The sequence below is a fragment of the Andrena cerasifolii genome, chromosome 3, assembly GCF_050908995.1.
Source record: "Andrena cerasifolii isolate SP2316 chromosome 3, iyAndCera1_principal, whole genome shotgun sequence".
NCBI classification, from domain to species: domain Eukaryota; kingdom Metazoa; phylum Arthropoda; class Insecta; order Hymenoptera; family Andrenidae; genus Andrena; species Andrena cerasifolii.
The window spans coordinates 16,636,284-16,656,387 of NC_135120.1; the positions used below are offsets into that span (position 1 = coordinate 16,636,284).

The 20,104-nt window shown below is 36.4% G+C and overlaps 3 protein-coding genes and 1 long non-coding RNA gene across 16 annotated transcripts; 2 read left to right on the forward strand and 2 right to left on the reverse strand.

Annotated features, from left to right (window-relative positions):
• Positions 1–75: 75 nt before the first annotated feature.
• Positions 76–9,807, reverse strand: LOC143366690 (required for meiotic nuclear division protein 1 homolog). Of its 4 annotated transcripts, none has more exons than XM_076807952.1 (5): positions 9,346–9,807; positions 9,054–9,168; positions 887–1,106; positions 410–767; positions 76–325 (listed from the first exon to the last, which is right to left on the reverse strand). In XM_076807952.1, the coding sequence occupies exons 1-5, from the start codon at positions 9,655–9,657 to the stop codon at positions 164–166; spliced, it is 1,167 nt and encodes a 388-aa protein (XP_076664067.1). In that variant the 5' UTR covers positions 9,658–9,807; the 3' UTR covers positions 76–163. The 4 variants fall into 4 exon arrangements, with proteins under 4 accessions (XP_076664067.1, XP_076664068.1, XP_076664069.1 ...); XM_076807953.1 differs by having other exon boundaries at positions 9,335–9,470; XM_076807954.1 differs by lacking the exon at positions 9,346–9,807 and adding an exon at positions 9,246–9,264.
• LOC143366698 (uncharacterized) lies at positions 1,065–2,890 on the forward strand. The gene is made up of 2 exons (XR_013084798.1): positions 1,065–1,964; positions 2,048–2,890. It is a non-coding gene; the product is annotated as an uncharacterized LOC143366698 (long non-coding RNA).
• LOC143366685 (glutathione synthetase-like) lies at positions 3,452–7,073 on the reverse strand. The gene is made up of 4 exons (XM_076807934.1): positions 7,041–7,073; positions 4,861–5,528; positions 4,301–4,707; positions 3,452–4,221 (listed from the first exon to the last, which is right to left on the reverse strand). Exons 1-4 carry the CDS (start codon positions 7,056–7,058, stop codon positions 3,797–3,799), a joined length of 1,518 nt encoding a protein of 505 aa, XP_076664049.1. The 5' UTR covers positions 7,059–7,073; the 3' UTR covers positions 3,452–3,796.
• On the forward strand, positions 7,581–18,930 carry LOC143366688 (uncharacterized). Of its 10 annotated transcripts, none has more exons than XM_076807942.1 (10): positions 7,581–7,747; positions 8,046–8,084; positions 15,123–15,459; positions 15,808–15,989; positions 17,733–17,843; positions 17,918–18,017; positions 18,176–18,223; positions 18,291–18,498; positions 18,572–18,737; positions 18,806–18,930. In XM_076807942.1, exons 1-10 carry the CDS (start codon positions 7,699–7,701, stop codon positions 18,823–18,825), a joined length of 1,260 nt encoding a protein of 419 aa, XP_076664057.1. In that variant the 5' UTR covers positions 7,581–7,698; the 3' UTR covers positions 18,826–18,930. The 10 variants fall into 10 exon arrangements, with proteins under 10 accessions (XP_076664057.1, XP_076664058.1, XP_076664054.1 ...); XM_076807943.1 differs by having other exon boundaries at positions 8,049–8,084; XM_076807939.1 differs by having other exon boundaries at positions 7,589–7,673.
• The last annotated feature ends 1,174 nt before the right edge of the window (positions 18,931–20,104 follow it).

A 20,104-nucleotide genomic window follows, 5' to 3' on the forward strand; every position in this document is an offset into this window, starting at 1 on the left:
AATCAATAAGCAAGAAGTTAAGCAACCCACCGTGTAACGTGTTATGTTACACTTAACGTAATAAATTTCAAGATCTCAGCTATTATCAAATTTATTTGTAATACATATTTACACTTTTTATAAATAATAATAGCTACTATTTCCAATTATTTTACACCTACTGTTACGAGAAATATCTATCAATATAATGCAACGTTTCAAAAGCCACCTCAACCATGATGAGGATAATAATCATCCATTCTAGGCGAATGTGATGACGATCACTTAAATGCGAAGACAGGATTCCCACAAGCTCCACGCAATGATTTAATTTCTCGTTTATAACCTTCGAGGGGGAAGAATAATGTTTACATTATACTGCGAGCAGTAGGTGTGATTTAGTAAATATAATCATTTCTTTGTAACTTACTCTAGTACGTTTAGCGATATTGAAATATGCACAGGTTTGCTGATACAGTGTCTCTAAATCATCTCGCTCCCAATAGAAGTCAGGGGTGTCTAATAAATCAGAGCTTAAGTTAATCGAATGTCGCAGTGCAAATAATTCCCCTTGCTTTTTCAATACGTCCTGCCGAGTCATCCTGAGCCTTCTACCAGCTTTTAAATCTTCGGTAACAAATTCTATAGACTCTACATAATTATCTAAGGCTGCTTCCCATATACCCAGCTTCACAGATTGGGCCATCGCATTTGAGAATGTGTATTTATCGAGATTCGTTGCACTCGCTGCCAATATAATATTACCGCTCTTAATATGGTTGTGTTTTCTGTAAAGCATTTAAACAATGAGAAAGCGAAAATTCAATGTCCATACTAACTGTGCGTGAATTATATCGGCCTCGTACAATGAAATAATTATGAAAATGTATTTTTTTCGTGTCATTACCCACTGTCCGCATAGGTATAAGTCATCATTTCTTTCTCAGATTGTACGGTATAGTCCACGTAACGATTATCTTCGTATCTCTTTAAAAACTGCAATATATTTTCACCTTCGAGGTCAGAGACATTCCACATTACTATCGTACCTTCGCGGAAGAAAAATATTTCCCTCGGTTCGTACTCTACTTCATATTTTGCCACAGCGTGTATAACATCTGGTAATGCTGCAAAAATAATCTAAATAAAGCATTACGAAGTAGATCGGCGGTTATCGAATTTTTACCGTAACGTATTTTACTTGTGCTTCAACTTACTATACTAACTGTCGGATATCATTTCTAAAACGCATAGTGCTGATTTAATAATAGACAACGGTAAACTTATAGAAGTAAATAAAACTACAATATTTTCGTATGTAAAATGTATATAATTACATGTAAAAGTAATTTATAAAATATTACATTTAAAATGGCAATTATGTGGAAGATATAAAAGTCTGTATTTTTTTTACATATCCGTTGCGGGGTGGACGGTCGGATCCGAACGATCCACCCGAAGATGGTCTCCTGGGCGATTAAGGCCGAGGGAGTGCCGCGACGGAAGCTGGGGCGCAAAAGGGCGCCAAAATGGTCGGCCCCGACGATGAGGTCGACGGGTGGACGGCTCTGAATCGGCTAGGGTGAGTCCAGTGAACTACTCCTCCAGCTTCGCGGAGGGTATCCGGTCGGGAAGGTATGAAGATACCCTTGAAACGACCTTGGCGTTGATGAGGATCCCGGGGTGCCCCTCCTGATCCGGGGACAAGGTCCGTGACGTCCCCAACGTTCCATCCAGGGCTCCTTTCAAGTATGTCCGTAGGGGTTAACGGCGCAGGCGAAGGGCCTGGACCACGGACTCCGAGACCAGGGACGTCTGCGCGCCTCGATCCAAGAGCGCGCGCAGGGTCATCAGTTCGCTGCCCGCCGACCGAGCACGAACGATGGCAATAGCCAGCAACAGCGGCTCCTCCTCGGCAGTCCAGGCGCTCGGTCAGGGGGACCTACACCTCCACCTCCAGGTGCAGCTCTTGGCACTGGACCCAGGTCTTGTCCAAGGCATCAATCCTCGCACGGGCGTTCTCCGCCGTAAATTTCACCTGACCCATTTTCTTGTAATTGGTTAGCAGGCGCTGCACCGAAAGGATCAGCGCTCGGATCTTGGTGACGAGGGCCGTCCACTTCGCGGTGCCCTCACATTCGGTAGCAACTCCACCAGCTATGGGGTCGGTCGCTGCGTGCTTCCTTCAACGATACCCGGCTCGAAGGACCAATGATTCCGCCAGGAGCGGGTAAAATGCCGGTGCTGGGTTGGCTCGGTGGGAAGGAAACACAATTGCAAGACAACCCTTTTGGGATTGGCACGGCTTTATTTCCAGTGAGCCGATTTGGCCACTGGACGTCACAAAAATGTGCACACACACACACACACACACACAAATATACAAAGAGTATGGTACAGTGGCACGTTGGCGCTGCGCGAAAACGATCGCGTGAAACGAAACTGACTGGGCAGCGGCGCAATGGGCGCAAGCAACGAAAAACTCAGAGTACGTGGTTATCACGACGATGTTCTCAGAACTAACGGTCGCCGGGCAAGCGCTCCGCGAAGATCATCTGTATCAAAAACGTTGCTACCGGGCCGCAGCTGACTCATCAACTGTTGTGATGAGTCAGCGGGCACACGTTTGAATCGCGCGGCGCGGCGCGTTGCTTTCGGCCGCAACAATAACTGTCACTTATATGATTATGTCAATAAAAAATTATATATAATGCGACTAATTATACAGTATACTTAGCCTCATACATTCATCAATGTTAACAACTCAAATTTCAACTGAATGTACATAATCATTAAAACTTATATTGTAAAAGCTCCGTTACATTAAAAATGTTATTACTGTGATCACCTATGTGAACTAACGTAACAATAGTTATTACACATGATTAGAAATAAAGAAGTATAAGTATTCTATGGCTGGAAGCAATTTTGGAAATTGCATTATAATCCATTCTATGGCTGGAAGCAATTTTGGAAATTGCATTATAATCCATTCTAAATCATTAATCAATATGTTTGTTTTAACACATTGACTGCCACGTCACCCGTATTGGGGTGACGCTTATTTGGCTACTTGCGCAGAACATTCGTATGTGTTTAAAAAGATATTTCGCAGAGGAAGTAAGAAAACTATTGAATATTAATTAATATAAACTATATTTATTAATATAACTTAAATTTATAATAGAGATAGAGATAGGGTAGAGATTTTAAGTTATACCGCTCGTTACTCGGCAAAGAGTCAAACTGATCCTGTACAGTGGCGAGATGAGAAACAAATGCGAAGTAACGAAAATAAATGACCGAGAATGATACCATGGAAACAAACGGGGCGGGAGGTTATTCTTGCGACAATCAGCGATTCGCATTTTTAAATATCGGTGGGAATACACCCAGCAGAATACGCTTCGTACAGCGGTACTCGTGGCCTGAAGGAGATTTCACTGTAAACGCGCGCGGCAGTCAACGTGTTAAGAAATGATTGTTAAGCATTATCGGAAGAAATAAAATAAGAATGATAATCCATCATAACACATTCAAGAACATCCAGTGTGTAGAAACTTATTCCACATTTATCTTAAAAAAAGAAAGGTGGAAGTATTTACATTTCTTCAATTCCCATTTCGATTTTGATAACGAATAATTAAAGAATGCGATACATATGTTACGCATGGATATGGAAAATTATTTAGGCTTGATCCCAGTTTACAATTACCATTGAGGATATCATGTATCTCTAGGAAGAATTTATAGACGAATCTTAATGCGATGTGCAAATGCGCCACATGCTATCAAAACTCTTATTTCGATATATCTTTTAATCTACTAGAAACGGACTATCACAAGCCCCTAATCCTGTCGCTACACCACCTTCATTAGCGGTAGCTAACTTTGTTCTTAACATATGACCGCCTTGCTTGTTAACATACACATTAGTTTCATCGGCGATGATAATGCCAAATATTCCTAACTCGGAAACTAATTCCTGTAGTTCCCTGTCGATGTTGCTTTCTGCTCTAACCATATAGTTTCTATGAACCGGAGGATGAATTTTATCCATAAGAATCCAGGCTACCCTGTCTTGTTTATCTTTTACAGATTGCAGGAAAGTCTGTATGTCTAATCCGTATTTGTTATTGCAACCTCCTTCTCGTTGAGGCTTTAGGACAAAACGGTGCGGGTCTGCGATCCCCATTTCTATAGCAGCATCTCCATGTTCGTCAAAGTCTAACGCATAAAGTTCTACAGAAAACAGCACGACGTAATATTTTGTCAACAAGAAATTCTGATATTAATTACAGCACAAATGCAATTCACTTACCAGTGAATATTTCTTTAATCACAGCGCACATCTTTTCATTCTTTAGAAACTTACTAATTACACCAGGCTTCGCGAGAGCCTGCTGAACTTTTTTGGTCCCCGCTAAATGATACTGAATAGTGGGGCATTTAATTGCTAAGGATCTTTCTATTAATAATCTCACGTCCCATTCTTTTCGTGTAGGATATTGCGCAGGTTCGTAACCACATCTATAATATACTACAGATACAACACGATTATCTACTACTAATTCCTTTTTTGAGCCCAATTTTGCAGTAGCAGCTAATTGCGTTAACGTCCGACGAATAACTTGCATATTTGGATTTTGCTTTTTAATTTCAAATTCATGACAACGCTGGTCGCAGATATTATACGTAATATCTTCGACTACGAATAGAATGACTGCTCTGTAAACAATTGTACATTTTACATTAGACTCTACATAAACCGTCTGTTACTTATATTATACATATTTATTTCATTATGTTTTTATACTAATCCTTATATCGTTGTAATTGTCAATGTTTCTAATTTCGAAAAAATATTAAACACAAACGTACTGTTGGTCGCCATACATATTCCATGCTTCTATCATACTCGAGCATATAATTTGCAGCGCATTGTTTTCTGGAAGCTGATTTACTTCTTCATGATAACCGAGCTCTGTTAATACAAATTTATGTAATTCTGTTGCTGCAGGTCCTAGCCAACCAAAGCCCGAAGCAATTGTATTTATTTCAACTTGTTTCCAGCAACAGTATGGCATACATCTCTTATTTTCACCTGTTTTCGGGCAGTTAGTTTCTAGCATCAAATCAGAACGTAATATACCGAGAGATATATTTTGGGCAGACCCTCCCTCGTCGTTTATAATATTACAGATTTCGAATAAGTCCTTAGTGAAACTGTCGACTTTCATCGTTTCTTCTAACGTTTCTTTCAAGAAGTTATAATCCTGGGCAACTCTGTGTATAAGTAAGTTCAGTATCGTTTGAATCTGACAAGCATTCTCGAACTCTTTTCTAGGAAACGGGGACGGCATCAGAATGAACGGCGCGAACTGTAGAACATCTTTGTTGAAGTTCGATTTTGATCTCATACACATTCCATGCATAAGTGCCCAATCTTTTGCCTTTTCCTTTAATTCTTCTAACTCTTCCTCGGAAGAAGGTAACTCAAGTGTTCTGTCCATAATTGTACCTTCCTTGTCGCAGACTTTGAACAAAACCTTTCGAATCATAGAATTTAAATAAATTTCAATAATCTGAATTATTATTTCATTCGAAACTACACAATTGCGAAAGATAAAAATGGCTCTTGTGTTAAAAATATTTTTAATTCACAATTAGGGGAGACCAGGGCAGATTGTAACAAAAAAAGTTTTCACAGTTTTCTCTCAAAAGTGTTTTCCTCAATCAGGAAATAACTTGCGTGATTCACTACTTACATACGTGGTGAACCGATTGCATGAAAGTACTTGACAAAATCTTGGACACTTAGACATCTAGCTTCATCTTAAACAAATCTGAACCTTTGTTACAATGTGCCCCAGTCCGGGGTAAATTGTAACACATCTGTTTTGTTTATTTAAATACAAATATGAACACAAATAAACATTTCTAAAAAACATAAATGAAACACACAGATCATTATTAAACATTTGATATACATGAGTTAAACAATCATTGGTTATTCATCTGATTCTATCAAAATCTTCTTTTTCGCTTTCTTTACTTTTGCCTTTACAACTTTTTCTCTACTTTTTGGATTCTCGATTGTTCTGTTGTTCGTCTAGAGCATTTTTCCAGTGTTTCAGCATTTGCTGATCCCATGAACCTATTTAGCTTGCTTTATCACCATTTAGGGCGGAGTAAGTGGTAACGTGTTACATTTACCCCGAGCTTGAATTTTTGCGTCTTACCTCAGCAACGCTGTGGGTTACCAGATTTGTTGTTCAAAAGATTTTACTTATGTTATAATTTATCCCATGTTACAACCTACCCAGATCTCCCCTATGCTATGTTAAATCATTAGTTTTTACATGGCAATTTCAACATCCAATTTTAGGAGTAGTTTAACAGCAATGTGTGAAACTACTACTTATTAAACGCTATTAAATGATAATAATAATGTACTTCAGAGATTAAAATATAAAGGCAAGTACATTATCAAAGAAAATTAATAATACAGAGAAATAGAATAAAAATTATTTCAACCAAAGAGAGGAATATTTTTAAACAATCAGTAAATTGAAATGCTATGAGCACGAGCAATTTTAAAAAACATACAATTGAAACAATTTAAAACCAGTTATTGCAGCAGACTTAAAGAAAATTACTGTCAAAATGTGTAAAAGCTTGTAAACTTAATGCAGAACAGATATAGATTAGCTATTACAAGTTATTCAATGAAATAATAAATATCCTAATTATTTTTAAAATTTCAATATTCGAATAAAAATAAATTAACAAAAAACTGTTCATGTTCAATTTATTATTAGTAATAAAAGAATAGAAATAAAATTAATTAGAATTCATATGTATATTATGCAGTATCATTATGTCAAATATTCGTGAGTGTAAATAAAGCTATTACATACCATTCATAAAAATAATTTCCTTCATAAATTTTCTTTTACCTTCTCCAATCCTGGCGGTTTTTTAAAAGCAATTTTTTCGGCAAAACTTTTCTATTTATTTTTTGTTTAATATACGAGTTTATACACAATGAATTTTATTACCGAAATTTGTGCGGTCATTCAATTATTTTATTACACTTCTCATAGCTCTCACAGTGCTTTATATACTGCACTTTATCTCGTGTAATCCCGAGATTCTGTGGCAGATTCGTAGTAATCGAAGTTCACAATCTTATCATCTCACATGTGCTGCGTGTATAACTTTCACTGGCTTTCAATAGGTACTATCATTGATAGTCGTTGATAATAAATGGCAATATTGCGTTTGCGTTTTTTTAAGATTGAAATGATAGAGAAAAAAGGACGTACGTAAGCGTGTCAATTAATCGTAAATTAGTTTTCAAGGAATGTTAAATCATCACTCAATGGGTGCGTTCAGCCGACATGAGCCGACATGAGCCGACATGAGCCGACACAACCAGTGAGCAACCGGCGAGTGATCTCACTAGATTTTACTCTGAAGTTGCACGTTCATTGGTCGACGCGAATAAAATCTAGTGAGATCACTCACCGGTTTTGTCGGTGAACGCAGCCTATATAAATACCATATGTATAGTTGAAGTCAAGTATGTTCGCTCAGCGTGTACTTAGCCTAAACATTCCTAATGCCTTTGTTTGAACCTGTCTCAAAGATAACTTTTGAGTATTGGTTGTGTTCAAACCTAACCTTTCGAAGTAAATTACCATATAACTATTACTGATGTATCGCAAGAATGAATTACAATTTGATCGAATTACTACAACATTAAGTACGATTATCTGACATATTTAACACATTTGAAAGTGAACAGTTTTAAAGAAAACTTTTAAATTAATAAATTATGGAAGAACCTTTCCAACACTATTGCAATTTTTCAATTTGTACAAAACGACGCGCGTTACGAAGAGTAGCACATTTCATTTTTTTCTTACGGACAACTGCATGTAGAAAAAATGAAACGTGCTACTTTTCGTAACATGCGTCGAAAACTTCATTCTCGGTTGGGAAACTTAAATTTAAATAATAAGATGAGATGTAAAATATATAAACAATAATTTACATGAAAGCAGTATGGGCGTTACACGGTCCAGTAAACGGAAGGTACAGTAAGTTTCATAAACATGCAAAGTAAGTCACGATAGACGGAATGTCTGAATAACTTCTGAGTAATATGCACTTTGTCCGAAGCATGGGACGATCGTGGTTCAAGGGTTATGACTAAAAAAAAGTGGTACTTGTTACATTACGTTCTGCACTTGCTAAGTTACTAGGTAGAGGAGAGTGGGTAGGTTTGGGTCAGTTAGTGTATTTCCATCCTTGTTAGGCACAGCTTATTTGCATATGTATCATTCGTTGTAGCAGTAGTAGCGGAATTCGTAAACAAAGCGAGAAGTTTTTTAAAGCGCGTATTAGGCCCGGTGCAGACGAGTGGTTTGCAGCAGTTTGCCGCTGCGTTCATTCGCGGTGAAGCAATACGTGCGTTCGTCAAAACGAACGCAAACATACCGCCTAGTAGCCGCAAAACTTTGCGTCCCATGTGAACTGCTTCATATAAATTTATGTTCTGCTAAAACGCGGCGGCAAACTGCCGCAAACCGCTCGTCTGCACTGGGCCTTAATTTTCTATAAGTAGAATTGCATTTTCATGGTAAGTTTAACCTAAATTGGTAGTCGAAATAAGTCGCTGTTATAAACGTATATAAAATACTGTCCTCGCGTATGCGGGTTCCGAGTTACTTGGATAGCCCTGCACAGCTTAAGTATAAACCATTATTTCATTCAAGCAAGACTTATTGAAAAGAAAAAAAACCCTTTGACAACTCATTTTTTAAATTTAACTTCTTAATTTAATCTTAAAACAAATTTTTTATTAAATATTATAGCATGTAGTTTGCTGTTCTCAAAGAAGAAGGCAACAATAAATACTTGCTTTTTCTGTGTTTAAATTAACTTATTCACATTATTCTCAGAAGCGGAAAGCAGATAAAATTTCAGAGTTGTAAATTAGGACCACATTTTGTAAGATATTGAATCGTGTGTAGAAACAAATTATGTAATAGATGTTATATACTTACAACTAATTGAGGTAAATGTTACATCTGGTATATATAATTTTTGTTCCATTAGACCTTGCACTAAACCTTCCAAATCATATTCTTCCGAAGTGGCCAATGCTTTTACGTTCCACGCCTATAAACAAATAGAGCTTTCAACTTAAATATGAAGCACATCAGTAATACTTTAATTTTTCCTTTTGTAATACAAACATAAATAAAAAATTTCTTTCCTTATTGACAACTAAAGCAATGTTATAAATTTGAATGTTCTGGAAAAAAACAGGACTTATACGACTTACTAACTACATACCCCAACGGTTTCATCATTATTCGAAAAGGTGTTTTTTCTTTTCTTGGGCCTCTTCTTCAGTTGAGTGCTGGGATAATTGTTTTTGATTTTATGCGGAATTGCTTTAATATTAGAGGGAGTTGTTTCATATCGAATGTTATCAGTGTGTAGAAAATTATTACGATTAAATTGTAAGTTCAAGTTCGCAGCAAACACTGGTTTCACTAGTGTTCTATCACATGATATAAAAGTAGTGCAAATTTCTCTGCAGGCATTCAAATTAATACTGCCTCTACACTTCGATAAAATATACCTCTGAATTGTAAAACTCATCTCGTTCGATATTACATTTAATACACTTTGTTATTTATACGATTAGTATATAAAAACATACATTCTATCAAAATATATTTTTTTAGTTCAACCAAGTACACGCACTCTCACAATAAAAGTTATTTAACATTTGTATTTCTTGTGCAAACCATGGACCTAAGAATTAAATAGACGGAGCACAAAGTCTCAACATGGACGAGGAGGTCGAGCCAGTCGATTGGGAGGAGAGCAGTGTGGTGGACGGCTTGTGATTGGCGGAGTAGTACGCATGCGTCGCGCTATATTTGAAACGGAATGCTTATATAGGGTGTATTAAAATATGCTTATATGTATAAAACTCTACATATATATGTATACTTATATATTACTTATATATATGTACTTACATATAAGCCCCTCAATTGACGAGTGGCATAAGTTTTACCAAGTCTTAAGAGACCAAAACATAATGTTGCAATTACTTATTAACGTTTCAAACTCAACGACAAACTTAACCATAAAAAAATATAAAAGAGGCAATGCCTCTTATCAATGCTATGTCACTTTCATTAATCAATTACCGATTGTCCACCACCACATGCGCAATGTCATGCAGCTTTGTGCTCCGTCCATTTAATTCTTAGGTCGAACGCGGGCTTAAGTGGAACGCACCTGTAATCGATGGGCACCATCGAATAAAAACTATCAATTAGTCGATAGTAGTCAACTACTATTTTTAGTCAACTGATTTTCTGAACTATCGACTATAAATCCAGTTGACTACCCAGATAGCACACAGCCGTCCCCAGATGTCTTAAAGGCGCCCATTTTACGTCTGAACGACTAAATGTCCTGATTCTTAACAAAAACGTCGCGCGTTGTGTGCTATCTAACGAACGGGCTACGTCGAGGAAGTCATAAATTTCCTTCAAGGGTTGTTTTCCTGATTCTCGGAGGAGAGCCTACCCAGATATATAGCACACAGACGTATAAAGACGTCCTAAAGCCGTCCAGACCTGAAACGGACGTACAATTGACGCTTTTAAGACGTCTGTGCTATGTGGGTACTTACGCATCTCCTAATATACAAAGGAGCCCACGGATGAACAATTTTAATTTTGGCGGGTTAATGGTAATCTCGGATAGACTGCGCCATGTTGCCAAAAATCGTGATTGCTCATAGCGAATTCGGTAATTCTTGGATTGGTTGATTCTTATAGAGCTTCATTTCTATCAGAAACAACCAATCCAAGTCATTTTCTGGCACCAGTGCAGATTCAGTGCGAGGTACCGAATTCGCCATCAGGATTGTACTGGATTACCGCCAGTCGCGTGCATTGCGTTAGTTGCGTAGATCTCGAACTGTCTCGAACACTCCGAGCTGAACCAGAACCGCCACAGCGTAAAGGTGCAACACAGAACAAGGAATTCGAAGTGATTGTACCACGTGTTGTACCTAGAAGCCGTGATAGAAGTTTACGAAGAATTCTAACATCTAAATATCAAGAAGAGATACGTAATTATGAACAATTATAATTTCAAATTACAATCTCCTTCGCGGAAATCGGTATATAAGACATGCTGCAGTCGAGCGAGTTTTGTCGCGCGAGCATATCTGTCGTGTAAGACTAATAGGATAATAAAACGCAGGAGATAACGTTTAAAATGTTATATTTCCAAGATAAAGTGTAACGATGCGTCGTCGTCGTCAACGCGATACATTCACGAATGCTTCGCGGCATCGCAGTCGTCCAAAGCCTGTCTTGTTCAGGCCACGACGCAGTTCTTGGAAAGACTTGGTATATAACACCCCCAAATGTTGATTTTTCAATGCCTAAGTTGACCGCTAAATGACCGTTTATGAACTCGTTCGTCTGTCTCGGGCCTAAGGGTATCCCGTAATTACTATCCTATCTTGTTGAAAATTGTACCAATGGATTGCTGAAGTTTTCCCAATGGAAATAACCCGAAACACGACATACATCGCACTAATTTTAATAGTAACCAATTTGAATATATATTATCCTGAATAATGATCGGGGCGAGACGTACGAATTAAAATATTATTGTTAAAACTAGCTCCATTTGCCGTATTTTGGCTCATTATTGGTACTATTTCCAAAAACATGGAACGAAAATCATAGAAATTTAAATTTTCATGATTGATCATGTCCGATCGTGTAAACGAAATATTTGCGTCGTGTCTCTTCTTGTTCGAGACCTGGTTCTTTATAATGTAATTCTATACGTTCTTCAGTCGGGTATCACATGTTGTAAGCCGTCTGTTGATAAATATTGAAGTCGTAATCAGTGGCGGATTTAAGGCTGCTGTCTCACTGGGCCTTGAATGTGTGCGTATGTCACACAAGCTAAGTTGAGCGTATACGTATACGCGTGTAATAAACAAACCGTAAATTACAAATTTCGCCTAGAATCGGCCAGAAGGAAGTTTTTGCTGGTACAGTTGCCTCCAATAGACATCTGTGCAGGGTGGTCTGGTGCGTTTGAACGCTAATAAGCACTGTACGCTGAAATAATAATGAATTTATGACTCGAAAAATGCCAGAATGAGGTTCAAGGAAATGGCACAGGTGGCAAACGTTCTGACGGGCAAAATTTTTATTTGAATAAAAATTTCGTACATTATTCATCATGTGTTTTATAAAGTTTTATCCGGATTAATTTTATTCGGCGCACGACGAATAATTTTTTTATTCGATGAATAAAGTTATTTCTTTTATTCGTCGAGGGTTTCAACTTCAGCGTCGAAGAAAGTTTTCAACTTTAACGGTTCGTTAAAAATAATCCAATTTACCTGACATTTTGTACGATTTTCATCGGAAAAACATAAGGAATCCATTGGTGTCACTTTCATATTGATACGGTGAAAAATAAACAAAATTCAGTTTCTGTATAAGTAATCGATGTACACATCGCCGAGTAACGGCGATCTCGAGCGGCTCGGGCCACAAAGGCTCTCGCCGGTTATTTGAGATTCAACTGATTTTCGAATAAAGATACAAATAAATACGAGAAAATTATTTGAAGATCAGGATAAAGGCCGGTCAAATAAAAACATTATTTGTGGTCGTCGGATGAATTCCCGTCAAATAAATTGGTTCATTCGTGGCGCTTCAAATAAAAATTGACTCGAGTTATTTTTGTTCGAGACAAATAAAGATAAACTCTCTTTTATTTGATACGTTTTTTAAATAATGTTCCATTTAAAAATGTCCTGCTCTGCAGTATGCACAAGTAGCCACCAGTCTTTTAAAACATATGGACAAGGTTTACATAAGAGTAATACAAATATGTTATAAAAATTACGATGTGTTATTCGCTTTTGGCAAGTGTAGGTGAGCAAGGAGTACAGATTAAAATATATCTATAGAAGTAAAAGTTACATAAAGTAAAATCAGCGACAAATAAAATTATAAAATTATACCACACTTAGGGGCATTTTATACATTTATAAAATGTATCCCAAATCTGGCATGGTATATCCTATCGCGATATGTAATAAAAATTTTAATCGTAAAAAAGTTTAAAATTTGGCAAGTCATGTCCACTTTCTATACAATAGAATCACATTAAACATTTAAATATATGATTTCGGTCACGTATCGTTGCGTGACAAATCTTGATGAATATGGCCTACTTTTGCGTACTTTGTGTTTACTGTGGCATTCTTTGGTAACAAAAGCCGAGTAAAAAGAAAGCAATTATGTTACGAGTTTGAATAGTGACCACTGACCATCGACACGCCTCCGAGCGTCCCCTGCTCAGAATTTCTAATTTTCACATACATTGAATTTCTCAGAATTTGCGGGTCACGCGTGCCACCTGTCGTCGGTGCGTTATAAAACATTATATAACTACTAGGTAACTACTCACTTCATACATTCCACAAATGAAAAATTCGCGCGCAAACCATTTACACATGCAAAACCGCAGTACATGCGCTAGTGGCGCCCTCTGCGTCGAGCTTTGCGTATCTTCGCCAATGTAATGAAAATAATAACTGAATTGTTTCATTCAGATGTTTACCTAGCTTTATGAAAATGTTTAATTATGTCAGTTGACGTCAAATTTAAACGCAGTTTATACAATACCAGAGTTGAATACACATATTTCTTATATTTAATTATCACATTAACTTTAAATATATGATTTGGTCATGGATCTTGAGTTAAAACATTTGCGGAAAACTAGCTTAAAGTACCCGGCATTGCCCGAACTTCTCATGTGTATTTATAACGGCAGCATTAATATTTTAAAGTTAACTGGCGCCTTCATTAATTATTACGCAGTGCTTACTTACATATACTTCATTACCCATTGCTTACGTACATTATATCTGTACATAATCCAGACTCACGCGATTGTCCTTTATCACGGCGGAGAGTTTATGCGTATGTACAGTAGGATAGCTATAGGGGTCAAAATTTGTTTGTGTTAACCCCCTAAAATATGACGCTTGTTGGGAAAATGATATGTATAAAATTTCAAAGTGATTGGACAACAGAAACCTGTGCCGCATTCCAGTTGAAGTTTTGAAATAATAGTGATTTCTCAATATTTTTGCATTTTTACGAAAAATTGTTTATTTAGCACGAATTCGCTACACAGTATCGGATTCTGTAGACATTTCTGAAGAAGAAATCATCCATGAAAAATGTCGGAACGGTTTTTAACTCGGACTGTTCGAGAAAATATTCATTGGCAACGCGTGCACGGTGTTTTGCCGCCTGACGACTCGTCAGGGCCACCGTGGCTACGCGCAATCGACACAGTGCCTATCAGGATGGTCCTTAGCTATAGGAGTCCAAATTTTGTTGAGTTTTTTTTTGGTCTTCGGCTACTATGGAAGTATCAGTGAATATAATATTATTTTTAATTAAGATAAATACTAACAAATATGCATTATTTTAATTTTAGTATACCCATAAGTTCATTCTTTAGAGTTTAGAGGTCGCTTCATTTGGCTGCAGTCAGCTGCAATTGGCTGCACTTGGTTCAGGGATCGGCGGGCTTAAGCTACCACTGATGGAGGGGGAAACACCTATAGGAACGGTGGTTATGTGTGCATGACTGACGCAGGCGCAGTTCATACATACATAACCACCGCTCTTGTAGGTGTTTCCCCCTCCATCAGTGGTAGCTTAAGCCCGCCCTGTCCGCCGATCTCTGACTTGGTTGCAGTTGGCTGCATTCGGGTTAGTGATGGTTAGGTTAGTGAGCGCGTGTGCGTGGTGTTTCCTTCTTAAAGTTTATAAATAATACTCATACGTTTAATTCTTATGCTTTTATTTATTGGTTACTCTGTTCATTGCTGGTCATTTTTCTGCGTGATAACAAGGTAATTTCTTTTACATCAATTCGGTACAAAGTACAAACTTATTCAAATTTTGCGTTTGGCTAACCAAGTAGGAAATTCTTTGATACCAGATACGTAATATAATCTATCTGTGCTACGTTGTATATAGGAATGAAAGAGCACACATTAAGGAATTCGCATCGTGATGAAAAACGTAAGCCCTCACGTAATGAAGATAGTGAAGCGGTTCTACGCGCAAGAACGGAAGAGGAGAGGCAACGGCGTAGACGCGAATGGGTGATCGAACAAGAAAAAATGGATAGGCATAATAGACTGAAGAGAAAAATGGCAATGGAGTATGAGATACGACGCGCTCGTAATATGGGCTTAGCACTTCCTGAAGGAAGATGCAGCAGACCTCGTAAGAGTAGAAGCGAATCTCCACGTAATCGATATACAAGAAGTTCTGAGCATTATACACCTAAAGTTACTGTGCTTTCTAAAAAGTAAGTATAAACTGTCTTTAATTATTAGCTGTTGAAGTAGATGCAGTGTCCCATTCTGAAGGATTTCATAGACAATGCAAAATTTTAACATTTCATTGTCAGGTCGTGGAATTTTCTGTCTTATCTTCTGACGGATACATTTAAATTAAATATTTTTTTGGCTATATCCAGAAAAGTTCACTGTTGAAGTGTTAACTTGTATTTGTATAAAATATCGAATTTAGTTGATATAATTTTTCAATACTGAACTAACAATATGCTTCAAGAACTAATGAAATTGTTAAATTGTAAGTTTCAAGTACAAATCTATGAAATCATATATACAAATAATATTATTCTGTACTTTAGGTTTGAAACATCAAGTGGTACAACGCCTTTGTTTAAAGGACCTGAAGGCACAAAAATTAGTTCAACAGAACTTCGCGAAATGAAAGTAGATATTCATAGAAACATTCCTGAAAGAGTGGCTACCGATGAACTTAAGCGGGATATACCCAACAAGGAAGATGTGGTGCTTAAAAGAAGAGCGGGTAACGTGTGGTTTTTTTTACCGTAATTTCTTAAGAATTTTCAGTCATTCAGTGAACGAGTACCGCAAAGGAAAATAACCCCAATGAGGAAGATGATTCTGGGGTTTTCTAGAAATCGTGATCAACAAATTGAAGTTTGAGAACATTGTATGCTTTCTAATGTAAAAATGCTTTCTCTGTGAGACATTACTTTCCACTTTTTAGAATCCATTCAGTTTTTGTTTAAATGTATTATTGAAGTTTAGATAAATATTTCCACGTTTCATTTTACCAAGTGCTACATTTGAAGAATGGCATCCTTGTCACCGATTTCTACAGTCATGAAGATTCCAGACTTTACGGTCATACTGCATCCTGTGTAATATTCAAGAATTTTCTCAACTTTATTCATCAAATTAATAACGAGTTTTTGATTCGTCCAGGATATAGTAAATTTGGAATACAACGTTGGATCACTGTATTGATCGCATAATGTGCAATATGTAAGCACAATTTTTTTTTTAGTTTCACTGTTTTAAGATTGCTATGCTTAACATATTTTTTACTTGTTGCTTTATGTACTGTATTTTTTTTTCTTACGAGCATGCACAAAGAATTATGCTTCAGCCATATTAACTCCTATAATGAATATAATATATTTTAGTACAAATTAATTTTTCCCCCAAGAACGTAGTTCAAACACGTTTTGTGCATTCTCCTTGTGTCCTGGTTTTGGGCATGTTCAAATAAGTGGTTTTTTAAATGCTTTATTCACCAAAAGCAGACCAAGTGGTAGATTTTCACGTCTTGGAAGATGTTTTAAATCTTGACATTCAACAACTGAAAAGGCATGGTGAAACATTAAACATTAGGTTCCAACACTGGAAGAAACGAAATCAGATATTAAATCTTAGAATTTTTCCAAATTTTTGCATAGTGTGGTATTTCTTATTCTTATTCATCTTTTATTTGATTGCATTAAAGAAATAATTACAATTGGAAAATAGGTACTTTCTTTTTAAAGTATGAATACTCGTAGACTTAATTTATTTGGTTTGAAAAGTGTGCCTTCCGAAGCATTGTATATGGAGTGAATATCGTGAAAGCTTGAAATTGTGATTCAACGAAGTGAAAGATTACTTAATCGTCCTGGAAAAATATGAACCATCTCGGGAGACTATTGTGGAATCATGAATCCTCTACACGCAAATTAAACAAATTGTTTATATTTTTGTAATCAATTCGTAATAGACAATGAGTAGTAACATTCCAAAAATTTAGCTACATTCTTTTGAAAAATTATTTAATGCGATTTGTATGCGCTATGTGAAAAAGAAAAGAAAATATTACATTATAAATTAAAAAATATCAGTTGCTACAGAATATATAGAGTTAGAGTTTTATTAAAATAATGTCATCAAAATAATTAAAATTTAAAAAAATAAATTTCTCTTAATATATCTGGCATTCAAAAAAGTTATATGTCATTTTTAATTATGTAAAATACTTTTTATTTATGAGGAAGATAAATAAATTTATACATTTAGTATATAAAATCCTATAAATTAACAACAATTTATTTAACTAATTTGAAATTGACAATACGAAATTTCTTGGCTCACAAGTTCAGAGCGAGTCAGTTTATCGGAGTAGCGACGTTAATATCTTCAAGATCTGTCACAGCTGCTAGTATTGCTTAAATGCTTTTCCGATTTCTACATATGATTGCTTTTCTATTAATAAATTTACTGAACTTAACTGTAGGAGAAGGATGTAAGCCGATATTTGATAGAGAAGAAATAAAGAGAGCAATAAGTGACACAAAAGAAGTTGAGGAACATCGTATTGTCATAACTGTGAATTTGGAAAATTCAGGTATGTTTATTATTTCAAATTGCTAAGATTTATTACAACTTCTGTTTCTCAAGTATGGACATTTTAACGTTTAGAAAACAAGTCGAAAACGTTGAAAAGGCATTCGGCGTCCTTAAGTCCTACAAGAACCCAAATTCACAGTCCTAGGCGCACGTGGTCCCGCCGTCACCCCAGGTTCGTGCCTCAATTTTACACAGAGTATTGCAATAAGTGGAAACATAAGTGGAAACCATGTACAAAAATCTTGTTATTTTAAATGTGTTAATATAAATGTATAATCTGAAATTGTTTAGGAAATTCAATTTTTTGCTAATTTGTGTACCCTCTTTCAGGTATGACGATTCTAAGCATGAAGATAAAGGAAGTTACAGAAGTGATAGGTAAAAACTATTATTAAACTTCCATGTTTCCGCGTTCATTACATTTCTTCCAATTGTATTTGTCCAGACTATCACATTATTTACATAGGGAGAAAAATCATAGTAGAGAGTGGAAAGATGGTGAGAGATCTTACCAAGACCATCGAGAGCGGCCCAGAGATCATTCTCCAGATAGGAGGAAAACAGATAGATCCAGAGAAAGAGATAGGCCTCAAGAACAAAGGGTTCCCCCAGAGCGTTATATTGAACGAATTCCTGTTCCTATTTATTATGGAGTAGGTACTTTATTTTTACATAAAAATGCGATAATTTAGCCATGATATAAAACTCATTCGTTACTTTGATCAGAATTTTCAACCGAGACCATTAATGGTTGGACCGTGGGTCCCAATTCGAGAACCTCTTGGAGGTAATATGCTGCATCCTCCTATGATGAGACCTTTCAGAACATTTCCATCACGATCAATAGGAATACCTCCAGATATGTATGGATTCCGCCCACCTCTAAATTGTAGTAAGTGCGAATTATAAATGCACAATATACATATCTAATGAAACATTAATCATTTGTAATTTATACAGGGTTCCTGCAAAGGTTTTAACTCAAGATCCATGACCAAATCACATATTTAAAGTTAATGTGATAATTAAATATAAGAAATATGTGTATTCAACTCTGGTATTGAATAAACTGCGTTTCAATTTGACGCCAACGGACATAATTAAACATTTTCATAAAGCTAGATAAACATATGAATGAAACGATTCCGTTATTACTTTTATTTGTTGCGATATTCGCTGGTGTAAATGTGTGTAATTGCGTGAAGTTAGCTATAATAAGACATAAGGATATGGAGGTTAGATGTAGAGCATAATTCAAAATCCTTTTGTATTGAAAGATAGAAATGTATATTGTATGCAGATTTGAAGCGAACTGCACATCTGGAAGGTTTTAGGCGAAGTCTTACGCACATAAAATAATAATAATAATTAGGTGACAATAGTCTTTATTATTAACCAGAACTAGCAAAATATTCGGTCAATATTGATACAGTCTAGGATGAGACCATCGGGGACACAGCTACATTGCCCTCTTTCGAATAAGAAAAAGATCATCAAAATCGGTCCATATGGTGAGGAGTCATGCGGAGACAAACATACAAAAAAAATATAAAAATACGGGTCGAATCTATAACCTCTTCCTTTTTGAATTCGGTTAAAAATCCCCGCGCTACCTTGCGAGCTGTGTGTTTCAGCGATCCACGGGCACGAACTGGCGTATCATTAAAATCCACGAAATCGCGCAACACACTTAGGTGCGTTCGGCAGAATCAACTGTTGAGTGATCTCACTAGATTTTACTCTGAAGTTGGACTTCATTGGTCGACGCGAGTAAAATTTAGTGAGATCACTCAACAGTTGATTCTGCTGAACGCACCCATTAGTGAGCACTGACTGTGCGCTAGTATCAGAAAATAACTTGGATTAGTTGATTCTTATAGAGCATTTTTTTGCCGTATTTTTTGTGTTCTTTTGAACAGAACAAATTTATATATCAAATTCGAACGAACATTAACACACTCAAGAGACGATAGTTCATTGGGCAGAATAAGTGATAACTTCAAGCGCCATCTTGTGTTATGTAGCCCAGAAAATAATAAACCTAACCTTACACACTCATATGTATTTATACATTAAATCATTTTTAAGTAGTGTGCTTACTCAAAGTCCCAAAAAGGGCTTTGCCGGTCCCCTAAAAGTTAACTATTATATTGCTACCAACAATTTTAAATTTTGCATTTTTTCTTACAATACGTAAAAACCTTGTGTAACTGCAGTTACATGTAAACGACCGATATCATAGTGTGTCGCACCCCAGAT